General features: G+C 40.2%; 1 protein-coding gene across 2 annotated transcripts in view; it reads right to left on the bottom strand.

Annotated features, from left to right (window-relative positions):
• The window catches only part of PCCA (propionyl-CoA carboxylase subunit alpha), a 236,867-nt gene that overhangs the window by 119,044 nt on the left and 96,111 nt on the right, over positions 1-21,712 (bottom strand). For both annotated transcript variants that reach the window (XM_083735288.1, XM_083735287.1), the window contains exons 12-15: positions 17,510-17,660; positions 8,949-9,092; positions 7,520-7,594; positions 630-698 (exon numbers count right to left, since the gene is read on the bottom strand). In XM_083735288.1, the coding sequence (XP_083591414.1) occupies positions 630-698; positions 7,520-7,594; positions 8,949-9,092; positions 17,510-17,660 (439 nt within the window). The remainder of the gene's footprint in view (positions 1-629; positions 699-7,519; positions 7,595-8,948; positions 9,093-17,509; positions 17,661-21,712) is intronic.

Raw genomic sequence — 21,712 nt, 5'->3', positions numbered from 1 at the left:
TAAGCCTCCTAGTTATATATTGTGCTCAAATAGGCTTAGTTTGGTCAGACTGAGTATACACTTCCAGAGTTAACACTAAATACATTACTTCTGGTAAATGAGCCACCATAGCTGATGGAGGGCTGTGTAAATTTGTGTCCTAGGCTTTTTTACTCATCCACCCATGTGAAACCAATGGGTGAATTGTTTGTCGGATGTGAAATTTTATTCAGCTCTCCTACTACACTACAAAAACCAGAAAACATGGGGATCAGGAAACTATGGTTAATTTGTTTCTGGTTTAATTGTGGCTCAAAGCAATGGCGAAAGTTTTGTTTATATCTTGCCTTATTAAATGGAGAAATGATCCCCTGGACACAGCCAATGTTTTCCCTGGATTTCACAGTATGACAAAGAATTTAAAAATTTCCATCTTTTAACTGTTTAAGGGGATAGATACACTTTCATTTTTGGATGTTTACCTTGATTAGAAAAAAGGTTTTTTTGTTATTAAAACCACCTTTACTACTGAAATCCCTGAAGCTATTTTAACCCAAACACCTGTCACATATTTTTGCCTGAAACAGTATAATGTCACCAAACATTATATATAATTTCTTGTTTTAACTAGGGAAAAGTAGTTAACTCACTTTTGAAATCATAGGATCATAATAAATGCTGATTTCACTTCCTTGCTGTATGCCACTATCAACACGTACCTACAAAAGAGTGAGACAAAAGAATATTACCACAGGCAAAAGAAGAGCCAGTGTCAAGCGTTGGCATAATACGGCAACAGCTCAGGGCCCACAGACTAGCAGACTTCAGACGATGGTCCAGTTTCCTGTTTCACAATGGGAGAGGTGTCCAGTTGCAGCAAAGAGTATGCACACAAATTCACACTCTGCTGCCTCCTCTAAGCACACTCCCACTAAGATATGAGAGACTGCCTCAAAAGCCATTGTAACAATTGCTGAGCCTCTAGGGCAAACATCTTGTTTCTTGTTGGGCCTTGGGAGAAAGGGGCACAATAATGTACTCCTTGGAATACAAGTTAATTACTGCAAAGCTCCTTCTTGACATCTCTTAAATGGGGAAATGGATGCCTACTCCCAGAGGTCCATGTAATCATACATCTCCTAGTTTGGAAGAATCCTTCATGCTCCAAGAAGCCAAAGGGGGGGCTTGGCCTCCAAACATCATGATGGCCCCAAAATATGTCTTCCAAGAGGAAAATGAAGTGTGTTTCAGAGAACTCTGAGAGCCAGCAAGGTCACATTTCTGCTGGGAGGAACTTCTGGAAAAAGCAACGCTATAACTCTCCTGCGGATTTTTAATCCTCAACGGGGCTAAAAGGAGTACAAAACAGTTTCTGTTGTGTCCTTCCCAATGAGTGGGTAAAATGGAAACTTAACGCGGATGTAATAAGTGTGTGTGTTTATAAATAAAGTGATTGGAGGAAGACTATAGAATGTAAGAGTGTAAAAGTGAGCAAAGACGAGAACAGAGTGGTGTAGGGGTCAAGGAGACAGAGCTCTGATGGGGAGAGAGAGCTGTATAAGACAGATTCAACAAGTAAAAAAGAAGTGAGGGGGGAATGTACCACAAAAACTCACAGTCATGGGCAAGTTATCTTTGTTAGCAGTCCATCAGTCAACATTATTTCAGTTTACAAACCTTCCTAGAAGTATTTATATGCTGACACTCTTCTTTCTCTTCAGAGTCCAACTTTAAAAATAAGACATTTACAGAGGACCGGGTTTTGCAATTCTCAGATCTAGAATTTTCGTTGTCCAATTTAACTAGTGCCCCACCAAAATGACCATGTAACTGATATATTGCATCAAAACTTTACGTAAATGCATCATCTGGGCCTCACCCCAGAAGGGCTGCTGCAGAAACTTTAAAGTTCTGCTTATCAGCTCTATAGAAATACCAGTACTCTAGCTTTCATGTCTGCAACACTTTCTTTTTCTTCCTCACTCTCATCTGTAGCATATTTTTCTTCTGATGATAGCATTCCCCTGAGGATTTAATGTTTACACAGCTTTTTCCATGGCTTTGCTTTATAAGGATACAGCTGCAATTAAAGTTCTGATTCTGCAACTCTTGTGGAGGGAGGAGGGGAAAAACACACACAGAGAGACAAGATATGTCTTTGAAGAACCTGATAGCTGTTAGTCAGCCAACAAAATTCAGTATTACTGTTGATCTTTGTTTTCTTCTCTTGGTTTGATTTCTGCAAGAGTGGCACTGAGGTTATCCATAGAAAAGTTTCAAAATGACTAATTCCTGAATAAATATTTGTTAAGATTGTTGCTTTTGAAATCTGGATAGCACACTACTCACAACACCAACAGGATAATTCAAGACCATTCTGGTAATCTTAAAAAGAAACACCAAATGAGACTTGCTGGAGTGGAAGAGGTTTAATATGAAATACTCTGCTTGGGTTTGGCAGGGAGGGGGAAGTGGGGCTTAGAAACTCCCTTCAATCTTCACCTGGGGGAAGAAACCCTTGTAATAAAACAGCAGCTCATCTGTCTGCAGCAAGGCAGAAAGAGGTCAACCCAACGGCTGTTAGGCTTTTAGATTTTAATTTAGGCAATTATCAAGGGGCCAGATGTAGAACCTCTTGTCTACAGTATCCACATGAGGTCACACTGATGACTTTATTATCCAAATGACATGTCCTAATAGGCTTTATTCTCTGCAATGAAAACTGCATTACATTTTTTTCCTGGTAGAAAAAAAAAGATAAACAGTGCCTTTATCATAGTAAGAGTACATCTTCATTAATGCACTTTCATCAGAAAAATCTCAAAATATCTCAAAGATACTCAGTAATCAGCATGATGGTTTTAGCTATCCCCATGCCATGGAGGAAAAGAAAAACAGGAAGTATTGAAAGGTCATGAGCATCGTTGTAGAGAAGGAAACTGATTATGTGGGATGTTTTGTATCATCGTCAATTAAAAAAAAATATCACCTAAATAGAAACCTAACCAAAACAAGCTAAGGTTGGAAAAAGTTCAGCCTTCCATCACCAGCAATGTAATGTTTGCAATCATCAACCTTCTCTCCCCCAAATACCCACAATAGGAACTATCAGAAACAGGTCAAGAAACTGCAGAGAGAAGAAGGCATAATTCCACAAGAAATACAGAATGAACTTCTCATTATATTTAAGACTCAAAAGCCTTGCAGCAAAATAGTGGCCACAGTTCGGTATCTACATGAGTTTGGGGCTCCAAAAATGCAAAATTATTGTTCAGGCTTAACATATCAGAACTTATTCATAAACATGAATACATTATTCATAAACAAGATTGTCAGTTACGTTCTTCAGAAACACCAAATATGGCATACCATGTTTGTACATTCACAATCTTTTTAGGTTCCCATGCTATCTATGCTGTCTACTATTCTAACACAAGTTGCAAACTAGTTCAACGTACTTTTAGTCATTTAGTTGTTCTTTATATACAGAGAAAAGGGTGAAATTCCTGGCGACATCTCTCCCCAGCCTTGAATTTTTTTTAAAAAACCTCTCAATTCTTCTGACTCACAACAGCAGTAGCTTCTTTTCTTTAGCCACAAGATGTGGAAATAAATGGTTAGAGAGGGTCAAAACTGACAATAACTAAAAAGAAATAATAAGCCAGTTAACAATCTGACTGCGCACAGCCTCCATGCACAATCTGACAACAGTGTTTCACTGTGCTACCTAATTCTCAGTGTAGAATACTCCTCTTATGTAGCTCAAGCCAATACTGAATTCATTCTGTCCCATATGGATGCCTAGGTGTCTGTTCAATACAGGAACTGTCCACAATTAGGAGGATGATAGAAATCTAGAGCATTCTGCTTAAAATCATATTGGTGAAACAAATGAACGTTTATGATGGAGCAAGGTGACATTTATATCAGCACACCACCAGAAAGCAATTAATTATGTCCAAATTGCAGGCAAACATGTTCACTGTAGTATGCTCTATTCACAAAAAATAGCTCCTTTTGTTGCACTTGTAAATCTGGCTATTTTGAGTTCTAAAAGCAGCCACTGCCTATGCAGTTATTCAGTTAGAATGATAAAAGGAAGGTGTGTTTCTATTTGCTTTGGGGCAAGGAACTTAAAACACAAATGCATCAAGATCAACACTACGGCTAAAATAAAAGCAGATGGGCTGGCCTCTCCACAGCTATAGAATGAGGTGTGAGGCAAGGTAGGAATATACATAATGGAGATGGTTACAACACCACCACAGAAATGGATAGATAGATGAGTTTTGCATCATGCACACACAAGCAATGACACCACCTCAGGCCTCAAGTTCTCTGTTTCATACCAGATGTGTAGGAATGAAATGCTGGTAGTCAAATTGTAAGCCAAAACTATTTCAACTAATTTGTACATGCCGCCCCTCTTCCGCTTCCCCATTCTTATTACTTCATGTATGCCAGGGCTGAGATCCAGCAGTAAACAAGCTACTTTAGACCCTCCTTAAGTAAAAATATCTAGAAGCACAAGGTATGACAGCTATCATTTATAGGAATGGCCAATAATGGAATTCAACGTTAAGGCATAATGTAGTGTCTTATTCCATGCCTTCCTTTCATCATGCACTGTCTACATCAGTGTTTCTCAAACTTGGGTCTCCAGGTGTTTTCGGACTACAATTCCCATCATAGGCGCCGACTCCATGGGGCCTGAGGGGGCCCGAGCCCCCTCAAAAATTCGTTTGGGGGGGCTCTGCCCCCCCAATAATTTAAGAAAATTATTAGTTATATTATGCTTTGTAAAATCACAAAATTATGTTGGTATTTTTTATTTTCCTTGTTTGACGATAGTTACCTTTTAAAATACATTCAGTAATGAGTTAAAATAAAGCCACTCCCGATCTAGAGAGGGGGTGGGGTTGCGGGCTCTCGACCCATCAACAGCGGGGATTCCCCCTAGCTCATTAATATTCACCGCCCATGGCGGCAGCCAATCAGCTGCCACAAAGGGCGGGCCCTCACAGGTTCACTTAAGGTCGGGGCAGCCCGGGGCTTGCCCCTTTCGTTCCCCCAGCAGCAGCGGTTTGGAGGTCTTGGGCCCCCCCAATATTTTTTATAAGTCGGCGCCCCTGATTCCCATCATCCCTGACCACTGGTCCTGCTAGCTAGGGATGATGGGAGTTGTAGTCCAAAAACAGCTGGAGACCCAAGTTTGGGAAACACTAGTCTACACCTTCAATTTAAAGCATAAACAAACATCCCATGTCAATGCTCCTATGCCAAAGGTAAACTCACAGAGCAATACACACACCCAAAACCTTCCTCTGAGAAGCTGGGCTTACAATAAAATGTTGCCGCATGGAGCACGTGCTCAGTGTTACAGTCATTCAGTCCTCCTCACTACTCCTTTCTTATTCCCTCCCACCAGCCTTGCCATCCCTGTCCACAATAAACAATCAGCACTCCATAGCTGTAGGGCATACTCAGTTCAAGTTGGGGAGTTTTGGGGAGTCCATCCAACTCAGGGCTTGTATTTTATTTCAATTATTATTCTTCTGCAACACTTGAGGTTCCCGCAGACCAGCTGATACCTCATCTTGTGTGTGGATGGTGTCGTTTTGGTCACATAAAGATCCACACTTACTTCTGAACATTAGAAATAAGAGTGAATTATCGTGTATTAGAAAGAAAATGCTATGGCTTTTGCCATATAATTCAACTTTCTGAATCAAATAGCTTCCCACAGTTGTCAGATTAATGTCTTCATTTTGAAAGTTCTCTTTCAGCATAAAAAAAGACAAGCAAACAGTTTGCAAACGGGGGGATCACTGCTCTGTTTTTAACAAAATGGTGGCACTACACAGAAAGAGAAAGGGAAAGGCCCAGCCACGCTGTATGAGATCCTCAAAACCATTACTCTTAGGCTTCCAGGATAATTAAAATTTCTTCCCTCAGTACCACGTTGGGCCACGTGAATCTATCAGGCATCTCCCACCCTTCATTTTCAATTCACCTCTCCCCCTAAGCACAAATCCCAACCCGCCATGTCTACCTGACAAGTGACAGCCCAATCTGATTAAATGCTTGCAAAGGAGAGGACTCATGGGCCTCCATGACAGGCCAAAAGTGATCACCATGGAGATACATAATTACAGCTGTCAACGCATCTACTGTCCTGCTGGCATCAATTTGATTGCTCCCAGCAATAATGATAGACAAAGCTTAGTATGCACTCTCTTGCACCCAATCACTTTGTCTATTCCGTGGTCCATTTAGCTGACATGCAACATTCGCACAAGCAAATAACAGCAGTAAGCAGAACATTTAAGGCATTTTAATTGTTTTTTTTTCTTTCTCTGGATGGCTCACAAGTGCAAATGTTATTACATAAAACTCCTGCTGCAGCATTAATTGAAGAAAGATTTGGTGGGACAAAGACTGTAGGGGGTACAGTTTGTCCATTATCACTTGTACTTTCAACAGGTCTCATGTTTAGAAAATTGCAAATTGCAAAAACTTGCAAGGGCAAAATATTTGACATCCTGTTAGCTATTACAACATGGTGAAAAACCTCAACCTGCCCCCAGAGTAATTACTGAAAATTATTTCTTAGTTCATTTGGGTTTCATTAAATATGCTTAAGATACATTCCCTCTGTAATAGCTGGGGTTTTTTTATCTTCCATTCAACATCACATAGTGCCTGCTAAACCTTGACAATTTGTATTTCTCCTTTTAAGCTTTGAACACAGCATGGAGCCTTAAAGCCCAAGAAAGGGTCAGGTCCTCTCTAGGAAGCATATGGGCAAAAACAATTTAAGAAGTGAAATAAATCCTATATCCAATAACATCACCAAATTTAGGATCCGGCCTGTAATCTTATGCCATTTTTTCCATGCAAGTAATCATGGTAAATCATCATATTCACAGATGGTATCGGCTTGTCATTTCACAAAGCCGACACCATGCCATATATACACACTTATTACTTTGACTACCTTGATTATACAGAACAGAAGAGATGCCCTTGTCTTTTTTGTGCTGGTTGTTAAACAACCACTCTAAACAGACAGTCTACAACACTGAAATGTGTAATAATCACTTTTCATCAACTGTAGTAAATTGCGTTTGGTCTCTAAAGCTTGAAAGCTAAACAAATAGGACCACTCCTCTTTGGGGCATTTAGCACTTTGCAGGGACAGGCAATTGAACATTTTATTTTGCAGCTTGATCTTCTAGTTATAGTTACTGCTGCTCTAAAAACCAGGATTATAGGACAGATATCGCAAAAAGTATAAATAATGGGTTGGTAGAATAGCTCCCTTTTAAAAAGCCAAATCCTATTTCTTTTTGACTGTATCATATTTCTAATTACTACAAGCTAACAGAATCTAACTCCATCTCCCTTAGTTAATAAACGAGTTTAAGGTGGCTTGTTTTAAGCAGCACTGAACATGAACGACTTCTAGTGAATTCAATGAGATCTGTGGTTTCTTAGTGCCTGTGAAAATGAGAAACAAGGAAACATAAGAATTACTTACATTGGGCACATGCAGCGGCTCTTTGTACTGAGACAATCTACCAATAGATGGCAGACCAAAAGATTTGTAGGGATCCTAAAATGAAATTCAAACACAGGGAGGTATTAACTTTGTAAGACAAAGCACAGGAAACAAGGTTAAGTCACTGGGAAGCCAACGGTTTCCTCCACTTTAATTTTCAACCAACTATATTTTGTTTTCAAAATGACTTATTTTGGGGGGATATGAATTTGCTTCTTCCATTCAAGTCATGGAAGGTTTGTTAAAGCTAAAAACCTTCCTGCTGTGCCTTTATTAAGCCAAGGGCAATCTTTCTAAGAGAAGGCACAATAGTAGGGGCACAGACAGAGAACAAAAACACGTAACACAAAAAGAAAATCCAAAAAAAAAACACAGACGAGCATTCAAGCTTCAATGTTTTCAGGATCACAACCCAAATAATTCACTAACACTTAATATATTTAAGGAACAACATAGTGCATAAATGCATGATTCTGCGGTGGTCAGTGTGAGAGTTGGAAAGTTTCTGTCCACCATTACCGTGTTAAATTCTCTGTTCAAAATCCCAGCTTGTCTTTATTTGATGAACACACAGAGACTGGACACAGAATCAATTAATGGCAGTACCAAAACCACTAGTAATATTAATATCACCTTGTGTTATTTTGATATTAATATTTTTAACCGCTTTGTAAACAAGTTGTACTTTGGGATTCACACAAGGTAATGTGTAGTGAACGTTAAGAAAAAGAATCAACCACCCCCACCCCTAAATGCCAGGGAGGGACATACAACACTGTTCAAACAAGGGAAAGGCTGTAAAGAAATGAATGAAAACACACACACATTATAGAAAGTGAAGATAACTGCCCTAAGCATTCACATTCATGTTAGGAAACTAAAGTTGAGAATATTTCAGGCAAAGTCTTGGTTTCAAATCTCAGCAGATTGGTGTGCAAAAGTTTGGTTGGTTAGTTCTAAATAAAGAGGATCGTTTTTGTGTGGGGTTTTTTAAAAAAGTAATTGGCAGCCACTATACTATCTAGTCATACTGAACATGTGGGGCAGCCACTTGACCTTTCCAGAGGATCCACTTGAAAAATAGCAAAGCTAGCACGAGTTCATAAGAAAGCTCATGTTGAAATATCCCGTGTTGAAATATTGTATGAAACTGCTAAAACATGCCATGACTGCAGAATACTCTTCTTCCAAATGTGGTATATAATTCCCGCCCCCGCCCCCAATCTTTGCATAAAGAAAGCAAAAAAAAAAGAAGAAAAAAAAGAAATGCTACCCAAAAACCTTAAATCAATTATGTCACATGAAACGGATCAAGCTGAAAGACAAAGTCTTGGGTGGTTTGCTACACCTGGCACTAACAGCTTCTTACACAGCCGTTCACCCTCCCAGACGTTAACAGTTATTTTACCTCAGCATATACTCGACATTCAACCGCCCAGCCGTTGATAGGAATATCAGCCTGTTTGTGCCTCAGAGGGTAACCCTTGGCAACACGGATCATTTCTTGGACTAGGTCCAGACCAGTAATGCATTCTGTGATGGGATGTTCAACCTGCAAGGTCAAGAACTGTCAGTCAGTACATAACAAAACAACTAAATTCTCCCCACCACCCAATAAAACAAAAAATACTGAAAACTCAAAAGGGGGTAATTTACAATAACGGCCATTCTTCTTGTCATATAGCTACTCAGGAGAGCAAGCCCTGCATTCAAGATGTATTGCAGAAATCAGACAGGAGCAATACAGCTAAGCAAAGCAAAACAAAATTGCAGGCAGGCAATGGGGGAAATTTTCATATATATATATGTATATATATATATATATTAAAAAAAACAACAACAACACCTTGATATTTAATGATGAAGACTGAAGTTGTTTTTGAAGCATTTAGAGATGGGACTTTCAAAGTTGGTCTCTTTTTTAAAAAAAATAATCTAGAAACACACAAAGTATTTTGACTGAATGCTCAAAGTAGCTGGCTGATAATCAACCCATTCTGCTACACTTAACATGGCATGTACAGGAGCAGCCTACAATCTTCCATAGAACCAGACTAGCCTAAGTCTCACCCACACGCCTGCTTTCACTAACCTGTCCTGACAAGCAACCAGATTAGCGTAATCTTACATCAGTGCAGTGTAGCAGAAATGAGCAGATGGATCCTTCAGGTTTTTGTTTTTTTTTCCTCCAGACTTATCTGTGTAGTGCTTAGCATACACAATAGCTGAGCTGGACCAGTAGAATCACTGTGTGCTCTCAGCAAATAGCTGCTAACGGCTCAGGATGATGCTGTCATGGGAATACCCCTCATTCACAGTGAAACCAAGCAGGAGAGCGAGTACACAAGTCGCTCTTGTTGTTGAGACGGATTTACGTACATGTGTATTTAACTTACCAAATGTAACTTAATCGGCATGGAAGAATTATAAAACAGCCACATGCAAAGGGAGCAAGTTAAGTAACTTGGTAGCCAAATTCTATAAAATTAATAAGTGCACTTGCCACATTGGTTTGAGAGAGAGAGATGGATGAACTGATCTGCCATTTTTAGTGTAAAATGCTTTTTTGTAGCTCAAGTCATGTATCTTTAAGACACCCTATTTTACAAGTGTTTCTCTATCCATAGATGTCATACCACATGTATTTTGTGACACAGGAAAAGGTCACTGAACAAACTAGGTATTTCCCCTTCAAGTACATTAATTGAAGGAGAACATTTTGTCTATTGTAATATCCTTGCAGTGGGTCTTGCAAAAAAAAAAAAAGATAAAAAAGATAGTAAAATAAACAGATGGCACCCATAATTAGTCCTCTGTGCATTTTGAGTTTGTTTACAGCACCATATTTTAAGACAGCCTGACAACTTTAATGACATCACTGAAATAAGTACCTTATATTTTTTTTAAAAAGAAGAGATGTTGGACTGAAACGGGAATTTGAATGTGCAGCTTAGGAAGCTACCACTGAGATTCTTAAAACTTTTGGCAAACACGTGATACTCCTCCGGTATGTCAAACGTAATGGTACTTGAAGAGACTCCCAAAAGAATTCTGTACCTTCCCTGCCAATAGTGTTCAACTGACGCCATTCATGTTCTATTAAAACTTCACAAATTATCAACATTTTGGGGCAGATAAGTTTACTTTCTCAGGTTTTTTAAAAAGTGTCTTTGAGATAACTACATCCTCAAAACCATGTTTTGGAAAATAACTGAATTCTTTGTAAAGGCATTTTAACTGTTTAATTTTATCTTCCTTTTCCCTTGAATCATCATCCCAATGTGAAATGGAACAGACCCATTGTAAAGTTTCATTGTTAATGATCAAACTAGGATGGAACTTCTCCGGAAAGCAAAGTATGTGTGTAGTTTATTCTCAAAACACTTACAAACATTTATTTAATCAATACTTCAAAAGACATCTTTGTCTCTATAAACATTATTGTCTATTGCGTCAATATACTTCCTTTGTACAAAGCTGGGGGGGCAGGGGAGAGAAGGGGACAGGGAATGGGAAAAAGTTGGGCATATTTATTTCGCTGAAACTATTTAAGCACTCTTTTTGTTCTAACAAGAACGTAATCAAATTTATATATTTATTATTTTATGTGTTTTTCTTTTACATCTCTACTTGAAAAACAAGTATACGCAGAAATGACAGGCAGAAGACCAGGCCCCATCAGAAGGATGCTGGCTGAGAAAGTTAGTAGCCTTCGCAGATTAGCAGTCATTGGGCAACAGCAGCAACATCAAAAGAGAAGCAGTTAGTTTGAGAAGTACTGCTATATTCAACGGGATGTTGGAAGTAGTTTGGAGTCCTTTAAGACAGACTAACTGTCAGACGCGGGTGGCGCTGTGGGTTAAACCGCAGAGCCTAGGACTTGCCGATCAGAAGGTCGGCGGTTCGAATCCCTGCGACGGGGTGAGCTCCCGTTGCTCGGTCCCTGCTCCTGCCAACCTAGCAGTTCGAAAGCACGTCAAAATACAAGTAGATAAATAGGTACCACTCCGGCGGGAAGGTAAACGACTTTCCGTGCGCTGCTCTGGTTCGCCAGAAGCGGCTTAGTCATGCTGGCCACATGACCCGGAAGCTGTACGGCGGCTCCCTCAGCCATTAAAGTGAGATGAGCGCCACAACCCCAGAGTCGGCCACGACTGGACCTAATGGTCAGGGGTCCCTTTACCTTTTTAACTGTCAGAAAGCCACAGCTACTTATAAGACACTCAAAAATATCTGAAAGTGTGACTGATGTGAGGCCTGCTCAAGGAAACTCTGTCCATTATAGAGATAAAGCCTACCTAAAACATAGCATTAATCCAACGAGAAACTCAAGTGGAAAGGGGCAAATTGCAGTTAGATGCTCTACCTCGACTGCTGAGGTCGTCTCAGTACTTTATTTCTAGAAAAAAGGTGCTGTTACTCACCATGAAGTTGTCACAGTAATTGCCATACCTTTAAACAACAAAAAACTAGAGGTGCTGGTACTGTGTACCATTTAGTACCCGCACACAAAAAAGCACTGGGTCTTCTGATGGTCACCTTTGGTGGTCCCACATGCCCCTGTGGTTAAGCTGGTCGTTACTAGAGACTGAGCCTTTAATGTTGCAGGTACTGTTCTGTGGAACTCCATGCCAACAGATGTTTAGGAAGAACCATCCCTGCTATTTTGTCGGCATAATCTAAAAACTCTATTATCCAGACAAGCCTTTCAAACTTGAGGTTCTTTGCCAACTAGTTCCTATTGATGTGTTCAGTTTTTATTGTAATACTGACAGAACACCTTTACTGGAGAAAATTACTGAACTCAAACCTACTTCAGCTAGGATTCACATTTATGTAGTAAAGATATAGAAACATAGACTTTTAACAGAAAATGAAAAATGGAACTCCCGACTTTGCACATATCAAGTGTTCTCAAAACGTGTTCTCCATGCAATACCAGTATGACCCTCCTTCTTTAGTAAATGACAAAACAATTGCATGCAATCTAATTATATATCATATAGGAGGAGCGGGCAATTTTCAAGATCCTTTTCAATCTGAAGTTAGACATAGTTTGGGCACAAAAACGGCTTTGGTTGAGGTTTATGATTACCTCTGTTGGGCAAGACACAGAGGGAGTGAATCACTGCTAATTCTCCTTGATTTCTCATCAGTTTCTGATAATATTGGCCATGGTATTGTTCTAGAGCGACTGTCTAAGTTGGGGTTGGGTGGCATAGTGCTGTGGTGGCTCCAGTCATACTTGGGTGGTTTTTTCAGAGAGTGGAAATGTAGTTTGGCCATGTAGAGCCTTCAATGTGGGATTCCACAGGATACGATTTCATCCCCCATGCTGTTCAACATCTACATGAAACCACTGAATGGGGTTGTCCAGGGTTTTGGAGTACGTTGTCAACAGTATCCTGATGAAACAAATGCTCCACTTCTCATTTACATCTACACTGGATGGGCTAGAGCAGGCATCCCCAAACTTGGCCCTCAGATGTTTTGGGACTACAACTCCCACCATCCCTGACCAACTGGACCTGTTAGCTAGGGATGATGGGAGTTGTAGTTCCAAAACATCTGGAGGGCCGAGTTTGGGGATGCCTGGGCTAGAGCAATGTTTTGTCTTGGTAATGTGTGCTTGATGAAAACCAGTAATCTGAACCTTAATGCAGACAAGACTAAAGAACTGTTAGTGGGTGGTTCTCTAGACCAGATTGATGGGATATGGGCTAGCACTGGATCAGGTTACATGCCCTCTGAAAGACAAGGTATGTAGCTTGGTGGTTCTGCTAGATCTAATACTGTTGCTTGAAGCTCAAGTGACCTAGGTTTGCTTCAAATGCTTTCTATCAGCTTCAACTGATGACTCGGGTACACCCCATCTGTGTCTAGCTTCTGTTTGTCTATGTTCTGATAACCTCTGGGTTGGATTACTGCAATGTGCTATACATAGGACAGCCTTTGAAGCTGGTACAGAAATCACAGCTGTTACGGCATTTAGCAGCCAGACTGATGATAAGGACAGGACAGCCCAAACATATAACAACACTTCTGGCATGACTGCCCTGGCCACCAATCAGTTTCTGAGCTCAGTTCAAAGTGCGGGTTTTGACCTATAAAGCCTAATGTAGTTCAAGACCGCAAGAGCTCAAGGACCACCTCTCCCCACATGAACCAGCCCAGACCCTGTAATCATCATCTGAGGCCCTTCTCTAAGCGCCTCCTTCACGGAAGATTCAGAGGGTGGGTACATGAGAACAGGCTTTTTTAGTGGTGGTTCCCCATTTGCTAGGAGGGTGCAGCCTTTTTTTCAGGCATCAGGCAAATACTTTCCTTTTTACCTGGGCTTCTGACCATTAATTTGAAGGGTTTTCAAGTACTTGTTGACTATTTTAGTGGAGCAGAATCTGCAGGACCTATGTTTTATTTGTATAGATGGGGGGAGGCGTATTTATTTTAACTGGTTTTAGTATTTCTATTGTGTCTGTAAGTTGCTTTAAGTCATTTCCATGAGCAAAGCAACTAATAAATAATAATAATGTTGAAGATGGTTGAGAGTTTGAGATTTCCCTTTAATTTAACCAGCAGCAGGCAGCATTAACAATTCTACGTTGTCTTTTCTCCCATTTATTTCTGGCACATTTTCCTTTATTTCAGTTTCATCACTTTTTTCCCTATCCCCCCACTAAGCGGCTGTCTAGCTGAGTAACAATGTTTGGACTTCAGGCTGTGTGTATAACTTCGACATCCTTCTTTCCATTCTCCATTCTCCTCCTCTTTCCTTCCTTCCTTGGCTATTTGTGATTTGAAGGTGGAGCCAGAAACACAAACACACAGCCTGGTATAACATAGCCACCATAGCACTCTCTTGTGTTTCCCAACTGGGCTATTTTATTTTCTGTCCCCTAAAACAGTCAGAATGTGGAAGCTAATGTCATAAGAGCATGTTACTGTGATTCTTTGGTACGAAAATACCACAGCATTCTAATCAGCTAGTTAGGCTCTACAGTGGTACCTCAGGTTACATACGCTTCAGGTTACAGACTCCACTAACCCAGAAATATTACCTCAGGTTAAGAACTTTGCTTCAGGATGAGAACAGAAATTGTGCTCCGGTGGCGCGGCGGCAGCAGGAGGCCCCATTAGCTAAAGTGGTGCTTCAGGTTAAGAATAGTTTCAGGTTAAGAACGGACCTCCAGAACAAATTAAGTACTTAACCCGAGGTACCACTGTATCTCAATCCCTTTGGCTAGCCATTTAAGCCCCAAGAAGCCAGAGACAGCATCTCACTCTGTACCTTCAATCCTTATAGGAACAGAGAAAGTTTTAGAAAGAATGGTTAAATGATGTTGGCTTTGTGCGTATGTGGGAGCACTTTAGAGAAAAAGATCTGAAATACAGTATTTGAAAATTTGTAATAGTGGGGAATCAGGTTGAATACAATGGTGTACATAGGACACACAAACTTGCAACGCGAAGTATGAAATTGTGCTTGGATCTATGGCGATATTTATGCTGGAGTTGAAGTTCAACAAGTTCTTCCTGCATTCAGCATGATTATTTCTACAGCTGACCTATTCTACATTTTATTTATTGTATGATTGAATGCAAAAGTGTGGAACAAGTCTCCCTGGTCGCCAGAGAAATGCAAGCGAGAGATGCAAGACCACTTTCTTCAACCATTTCTTCAGAGTATGTAAAGCTATAAATTACTTCATTTACTTCATGATGATAGTGTTCACGTTCAACTGTGTTCCTTCTGCCCCCACCAATCCCACTGCTCAAAGTCCTGCACAGTGGTACCTCAGGTTAAGTACTTAATTCGTTCCGGAGGTCCGTTCTTAACCTGAAACTGTTCTTAACCTGAAGCACCACTTTAGCTAATGGGGCCTCCTGCTGCCGCTGCAGCACGATTTCTGTTCTCATCCTGAAGCAAAGTTCTTAACCCGAGGTAATATTTCTGGGTTAGCGGAGTCTGTAACCTGAAGCGTATGTAACCCAAGGTACCACTGTACTGCAGTGTCCCTGTCTTACATACAGAGCTCAGTGCAGAGCAGAAGCAAAACAGATCAGGGAAGAGCAAAGTGTCGAGAGCTCCTCTTCAGGTCTTGATAAGCCAATGTTTGGCTTAGCGCATTGTGCAAATGCAACCAGAGTCCTCTGATATATTCAGCTCAGTGTCTTGCTTACAATTTGTGTTTTTCATGTGCAATCACCGAGGGTGCTGCAAAAACTTTCAAGATGGAGAAACCCTGTCGTTGGAAACTTTAGAAAGCCTGTTTAAACACTGTTCAGTCAGATCTGTTCTTTCCAACTTTATCGGAAATGCACTAAGCTTTAATTAAAATGTTTGTTAGGTGCATTTCTCTAATTCCTCTATCTTGGCTGTGTATTGCCTCTAATTAGTGTTTCAGTTTGAAGCTGGTGAGTAGTAATTTTATTGGCCTGATCTACAGTTTTCCCAATTGATCTGTCACTTTTCCCCAACCCTCAAACTTTGAAGCCTATTAGCAGACTTGTAACTAGCCATCTAAGCTTTTCTCCCTTTTTAATTAAGAGCCAAACTTAGTAATTCTCATAAAGCCTTTTCCCCCCAAATTTAACTCTAGAGCCAGGAGAATCTGCAGATGTGTTTGTGTTTACAGTCCATTTTTAAATGACACGCTGCTGCTGCCTTCTCTAACATCTATGTTCTGGGGAGATCAAGATTGCTAGACAACTCGTTCATTTGCTGCTTTTGCACTATACCTGGAAATATCTGCATCCACCAAACTGAGTTTTGAAAGGCTGTATTTGACCGCATTTAGAGGCTCCTTTCGAAAACCTACTTTAGACTATCTTAAAGTTTTTTATTTAATGGCAGCTCAGCTGATGGCACTCTTCAGAGGACAATATTTTATTCTATGCGTCTCTCCATTGCTCATTTGCTACCTTGATTACACTGTTTTCATGATCACAAAATGTTAAGACCATTTAGCTGCGGGGGGGGGGGGGGAGAGATGAGAAATTCCAAAGGCACAACACAAAAAGGTCTTCCACAGGAGCCATACTCTGCCTGGCACAAAAGAATGAATGAGCGACTGTGAGCCAGCATCTGCATCCATGTGCCCAGTCTTGCATTCTGCTCTCTTATCACAAGAGCTGATACTATCTTGTAAGAATTACAGTGGAACCTCGGGTTGCGAACGTGATCCGTGCGGGAGGCACGTTCACAACCCGCAGTATTTGCAACCCACAGCGCTGTGTGGGTCACGATTTCGCGCGTCTGCGCAAAGCGCGATTTAGCGCTTATGTGCATGCACGAGCGCCGAAACCCGGAAGCAATCTGTTCTGGTACTTCTGGGTTCAGCGCGGTGCGCCACCCAAAATCGCGTAACCTAAAGCGTCTGTAACCCGAGGTACCACTGTATTCTGAATGTTTTCCAGAAGCAATGTAGAGTTCTGTGCTGCCATGTTGTTTCTACATTATGCAGGCTGCAGATATTTGGAGACAATGGAATTTATTTTCATGGGTAAATTTCCTAATGTATGATATCCCCAATCATCACTTCAGTCGCTGTAACTTCTTACATAACATTTCTGCTGCAACACCACTCCGGTCCACATTTTACGTGTTCAAAGAGTTTTAAGATTTTAGCTGAAATATATCCCTTGTTTTCTGGTGTGCCAAGGTCAAACTACATGCCTTGTTTCCCTATAAACAGTATGATGAGTTTATAGTGCACATTCACCAGATCAAGTAAACTTCTCTGTTTAAGGTCTAACTCAAAACCACCACTGTCCAGCACAACATATCACAACCACAAACTCAAGGGAGGAAATCAGCACTGGGAATAAAATGTTATCTTAGTGTTGCTCTGCTATGGGGTTTTGAAGAAACTTGAAAAGTTTTAAGCAAAAAAAAAAAAAAAGTACAATTTTTCATCCACCCATATTCTAAAAATAGTGTACCTCCCCTCCTTCTCACTCCCTCAGTACCTGAAGTCTAGTGTTCATTTCCAAGAAGAAGAAATTCCTTTTTGAGTCAATAAGGAATTCCACTGTTCCAGCAGATGAGTATTTTACAGCTTTTGCAAGAGCCACTGCTTGTTCTCCCATAGCTCTGCGTGTCTCAGGATCCAGGAAAGTGCTACACGAGTAGAGAGAAAAGGAATTTTTGATACTTTAAGACACCCAAATATCAAGAAGAAATGTAATGTGAAGTAACTGTCGCCCAAAGCAAACCATTAAACACTGGTAACTACATGCTTGGGAATTACGCTTTTAAAAACCCTGACTTTTAATAATCAACCAACAAAATTAATGCTAAAAATTAAACATTCTAAGTTCACATATTTCAAAATCTGTGTCCAAGTGGGTAATGTAATTTAAACACTAGCTGATCACAGCTGTCCCTTATTTTCAAATATTGAAAGAATACCCCTTACATAAGCCACATTTCTCAAGGTCATTTAGAAAATATGGAACACTTCTACCAATCACGAAAATATTAGGTTTTTTGGTCTACTTAACCAATATGCATGGTTGCAGCCCTGACACTGACTATATCTAATATATCTATATCTATATCTATATCTATATCTATATCTATATCTATATCTATATCTATATCTATATCTATATCTATCAATGGTAAATTTTGGTTCACAGGGGGTCTCCCATTCAAGAACTAATCAGATTCATACTTGCTTAACTTCACAGATATAATTCACTGGGCCTGATACAGAGAGGCTCAAAAAGTTCCCAAACTTAAGATCAAAGAATGTGATGCTGCATAGGAGAAATATGGACTTTTACATGAGTACTTCATTTCTACTACTACTACTACTACTACTACTACTACTACTATTATTATTTATTATTATTTATTATTTCTTCCTCATCCTTTATTATAAAGGCAGGTTACAACAATATAAAAGTACAGTATTAAAATAATTATACAATGGTGGTGTTAAGACATTTCTACAGGTGAATTCCACCGTTTAGGGGCTGCCACAGAGAAAGCCCTCTCTCAGATTGCCATTCCCACATTCCACATGCTGCCCAGAGGGGGGCTGTCCGCTGCATCTCTACAATTCACTGCTCTGGCCTTGTCTCCTTCCTGTCAATGTCCACTGGGGACAGTTCATTCTGCTATTTCTCTGCATTTGGTGTGATTTGAACTGCTGAGAATTTCAGGTGCTCAGAGGAAATACACGCTGAACATTCCCTTGAGGCCAGGCAGCAATTATTCTTTCACACTCTAAATGCCAACTTTTTGGATAGAAGAGGGGCTTGCTTCCAGTTCTATTTCAGACAAAGAGCTCCAGTCCCTGATTTGCCAGCAAGGACAGTTGCTAAGGTCCTCAAGTTTTGTGTGTGTGTGGAGAAGCAATACCATTACAAGAATTCAACTTTTTAATGCAATTCTACACCATCTCCAAATTGCAGTGGTGTTATCTATTTGTTCACAACATGTGTGTTTTCTCAGAGAACTGAGGCAATAGACAGAGGGCTGGATGGATAGATGACTGAAAACCTTGAAATGAGAACCTTGCCGTTCCAAACTGAACTGTGTTAACGTTTCAACTTTAGCCTGTTACTCTCAATATGACATACAATGACAGTAACAGCTTGCATCTTAAATTATTCTCTCAACTTTACCCTAAAGCTGAAAGTTTTAATTTTCTGTTTTTCTTACTTTGATTCATCTGTTCCACACAGCAGGGCTCCCTTCCCTCCCCTTCGTGGACACAGCTGTTTCTTCTGCCCTCGAGTGCAGTTGTCGAACCCTCTTGGGATTCCCTCTTAAGACTGTTCCCCCAACCAGCAAGTTTCCTCACTACAGGGTACTAAATATATCATCTTCCAGAGGCTTGCCAATTCAGAAAAATATATATATTCTAGCAGTGCTTCTTCGTACTGTTTTGGTATTTCAACTGTAAAAGTTTATATTAGCTTTTACTACTTTTACCTATCAAAGCATGGCATAGGTTGCTCCCACCTTCACTCTGTGAAGTAATCCAAGCACACAAGAGCATACAGAATTTTGAAAAAGTAAAATATGGCAAAAATTGTTAATCTGAAAAACTGCAAATGTGGTGAAAATTGTAATTAGAGAAACCGAAACCTGTCTCCATTCTCATCTCCAAGAAGCAAAAGAAGCCTCAACATAGTACTGAAAAACAACTATTTTATCAAATATTAAGAATGCTTCTCAAAAAATAAATCGCCCGGTGTATTTCTGTTGGTGTCATTTTTTGGGCACAAAATGAAGTTTTTCCTATCAAGCCAACATCTCTCACTTTTTCCCCTTCATCTATTCTCATCCAGTCCACTTTGAAGCAAACACCACAAGTATTTTATTATACTTCTTATATTAGAGTGGTAAATCAAAGAAATGTAATAATCTCAATGGCAAGGGAGCCAGAGAATAAGAGGAGAGCTGTGCAACAGAAGGCATTTCCTGTGCTTAAAATGTAATGAAAATCTGTGATTATTAAGCTCCTACAAGGAGCTGGGTGCTGTACAGGAATAATGATAAATAAAACCAGCGTGCCAATTCACCATCTAAGAAAATAAGACACACTAGGGAAGGTGGAGAGAGAATGAGTGGAGGAAGACAGCAGTGGGATAAGGAAGCGGAACACATTTTAAGAGGATCTGCAGTTTTCACAATACCTTTGTCCCACTGAAGCCCTCGCTAATCAAAAACAAAAAACTTTTATAGTAAACTTGTTAGGCTCTCATAACTGTGGCTTGTGGTGACATATGGGATGGACCTCTAATCCACAAATCTCCTTCTCTATCACTACACAGAGGCACGTGCAATAAGGGTCAGCCAATTTTGCCGTCCATCAGCTCCTCCTTGTATCTCACAGGACCCCTGATGTTTGAGGTTGCTGGAAAGTAAAGTTTAGGGCTGAGGATAATAAACTTTTTGCTTCTCTTGATCCAAGCAGTACAAAATTATGCTTGAACTAGGACACAAAGTGCTCACTAAGAAAGGGGGGGGTCTCCTTGAACGTCCAGTTCACTGTCTGCTTGAAATCTGAATTCTCATATATTTCTAGGGAATTATCAAATCTGAACCGGCAATTTTATTCATTTACAAAATACAGAATGTGCATAAGGCTATGGCACAGATATTATGTACTGTTATTGGTTTGGAGTCATTCTGTACATACTATTAACTTTCTTCTAATTTTCTGAAGACAGACCAGCATTTCAAAATTTGAAATGCCACACCATAATCCTTTTAATCTGAATGAAACAGATTTCAGAAATCACAGCAAAGAAGTTTGCATGGAACGAATTAATATTGCGACAAATTAGAAATTACTATTTAATAGTCTCTGTGGTGAGAAATAGGAAAGAATCCCAAACTAGTAGTTAATACACAGATATTTTTTCCCCTTCTACTTCTGCAGTAAGCAATATTTTAAACAATGAAAAACTAATGCTGCATAAAGTTGGCAGAGCAAGTGTAAGTGTTCTTGTACAACACTGATTATATTGATCCATTTCAATCTAGGTCGAGGCCTGGTTTTGGAGCTGAACTGGTCTTGGTAGCCCTGGTGGATGGAACAGGTGAGTGCAACCGTGCTAGTATTATTCAATCTCACAGTGACTTTTGATGCCAGTGACCACTGTATCCTCTTGGATTGCCTGTGTGGGATGTGTACTGCATGCTCCTAATAGCCTCCAATGCAGTAGCCAAGTTCACAGAGAAGCTTTGGGAAAAGTCCCCTTCAAATCGCTGGGAACTGTGCTATGGGGTTCCACAGGCCACTATTTTGTCTCCACCACTTTTTAACATCTATATGAAGCCACTTGTGTGGCCACTGTGTTTTAGAAGTAGACTGCATCAGTAGACTGCATCAGTCTACTGATGGCACACAGCTCTACTTCATCTGAGCCAGGAGAGACTGTGCAAGCTCTGAACCAGTGTCTAAATGCAGTGGTGGACTGGATGAGAGCCAATAAAGTGAGTTTGAATCTTGGGAAGACGGAGGCTCTGTAGGCAGGTGGTTCCTGTGTCTAGTAGATAGATCGGTTGCCTGTTCTGGATGGGGCTACACTCCCTCTAAAGGTATGTAGCTTGAGGCTACTCCTAGATACATCTTTGTAATTAGAAGGCAGCCTTTGATCAGCTTTGATTGGTATGCCAGGCATGGGAATACTTTGCCACTGTAGTCCACG

Source organism: Podarcis gaigeae (assembly GCF_964106915.1).
Source record: "Podarcis gaigeae genome assembly, chromosome: 4".
NCBI lineage: Eukaryota > Metazoa > Chordata > Lepidosauria > Squamata > Lacertidae > Podarcis > Podarcis gaigeae.
Note: the sequence above shows the minus strand (reverse complement) of the source record. Positions and strands in the feature narration are given on the sequence as shown.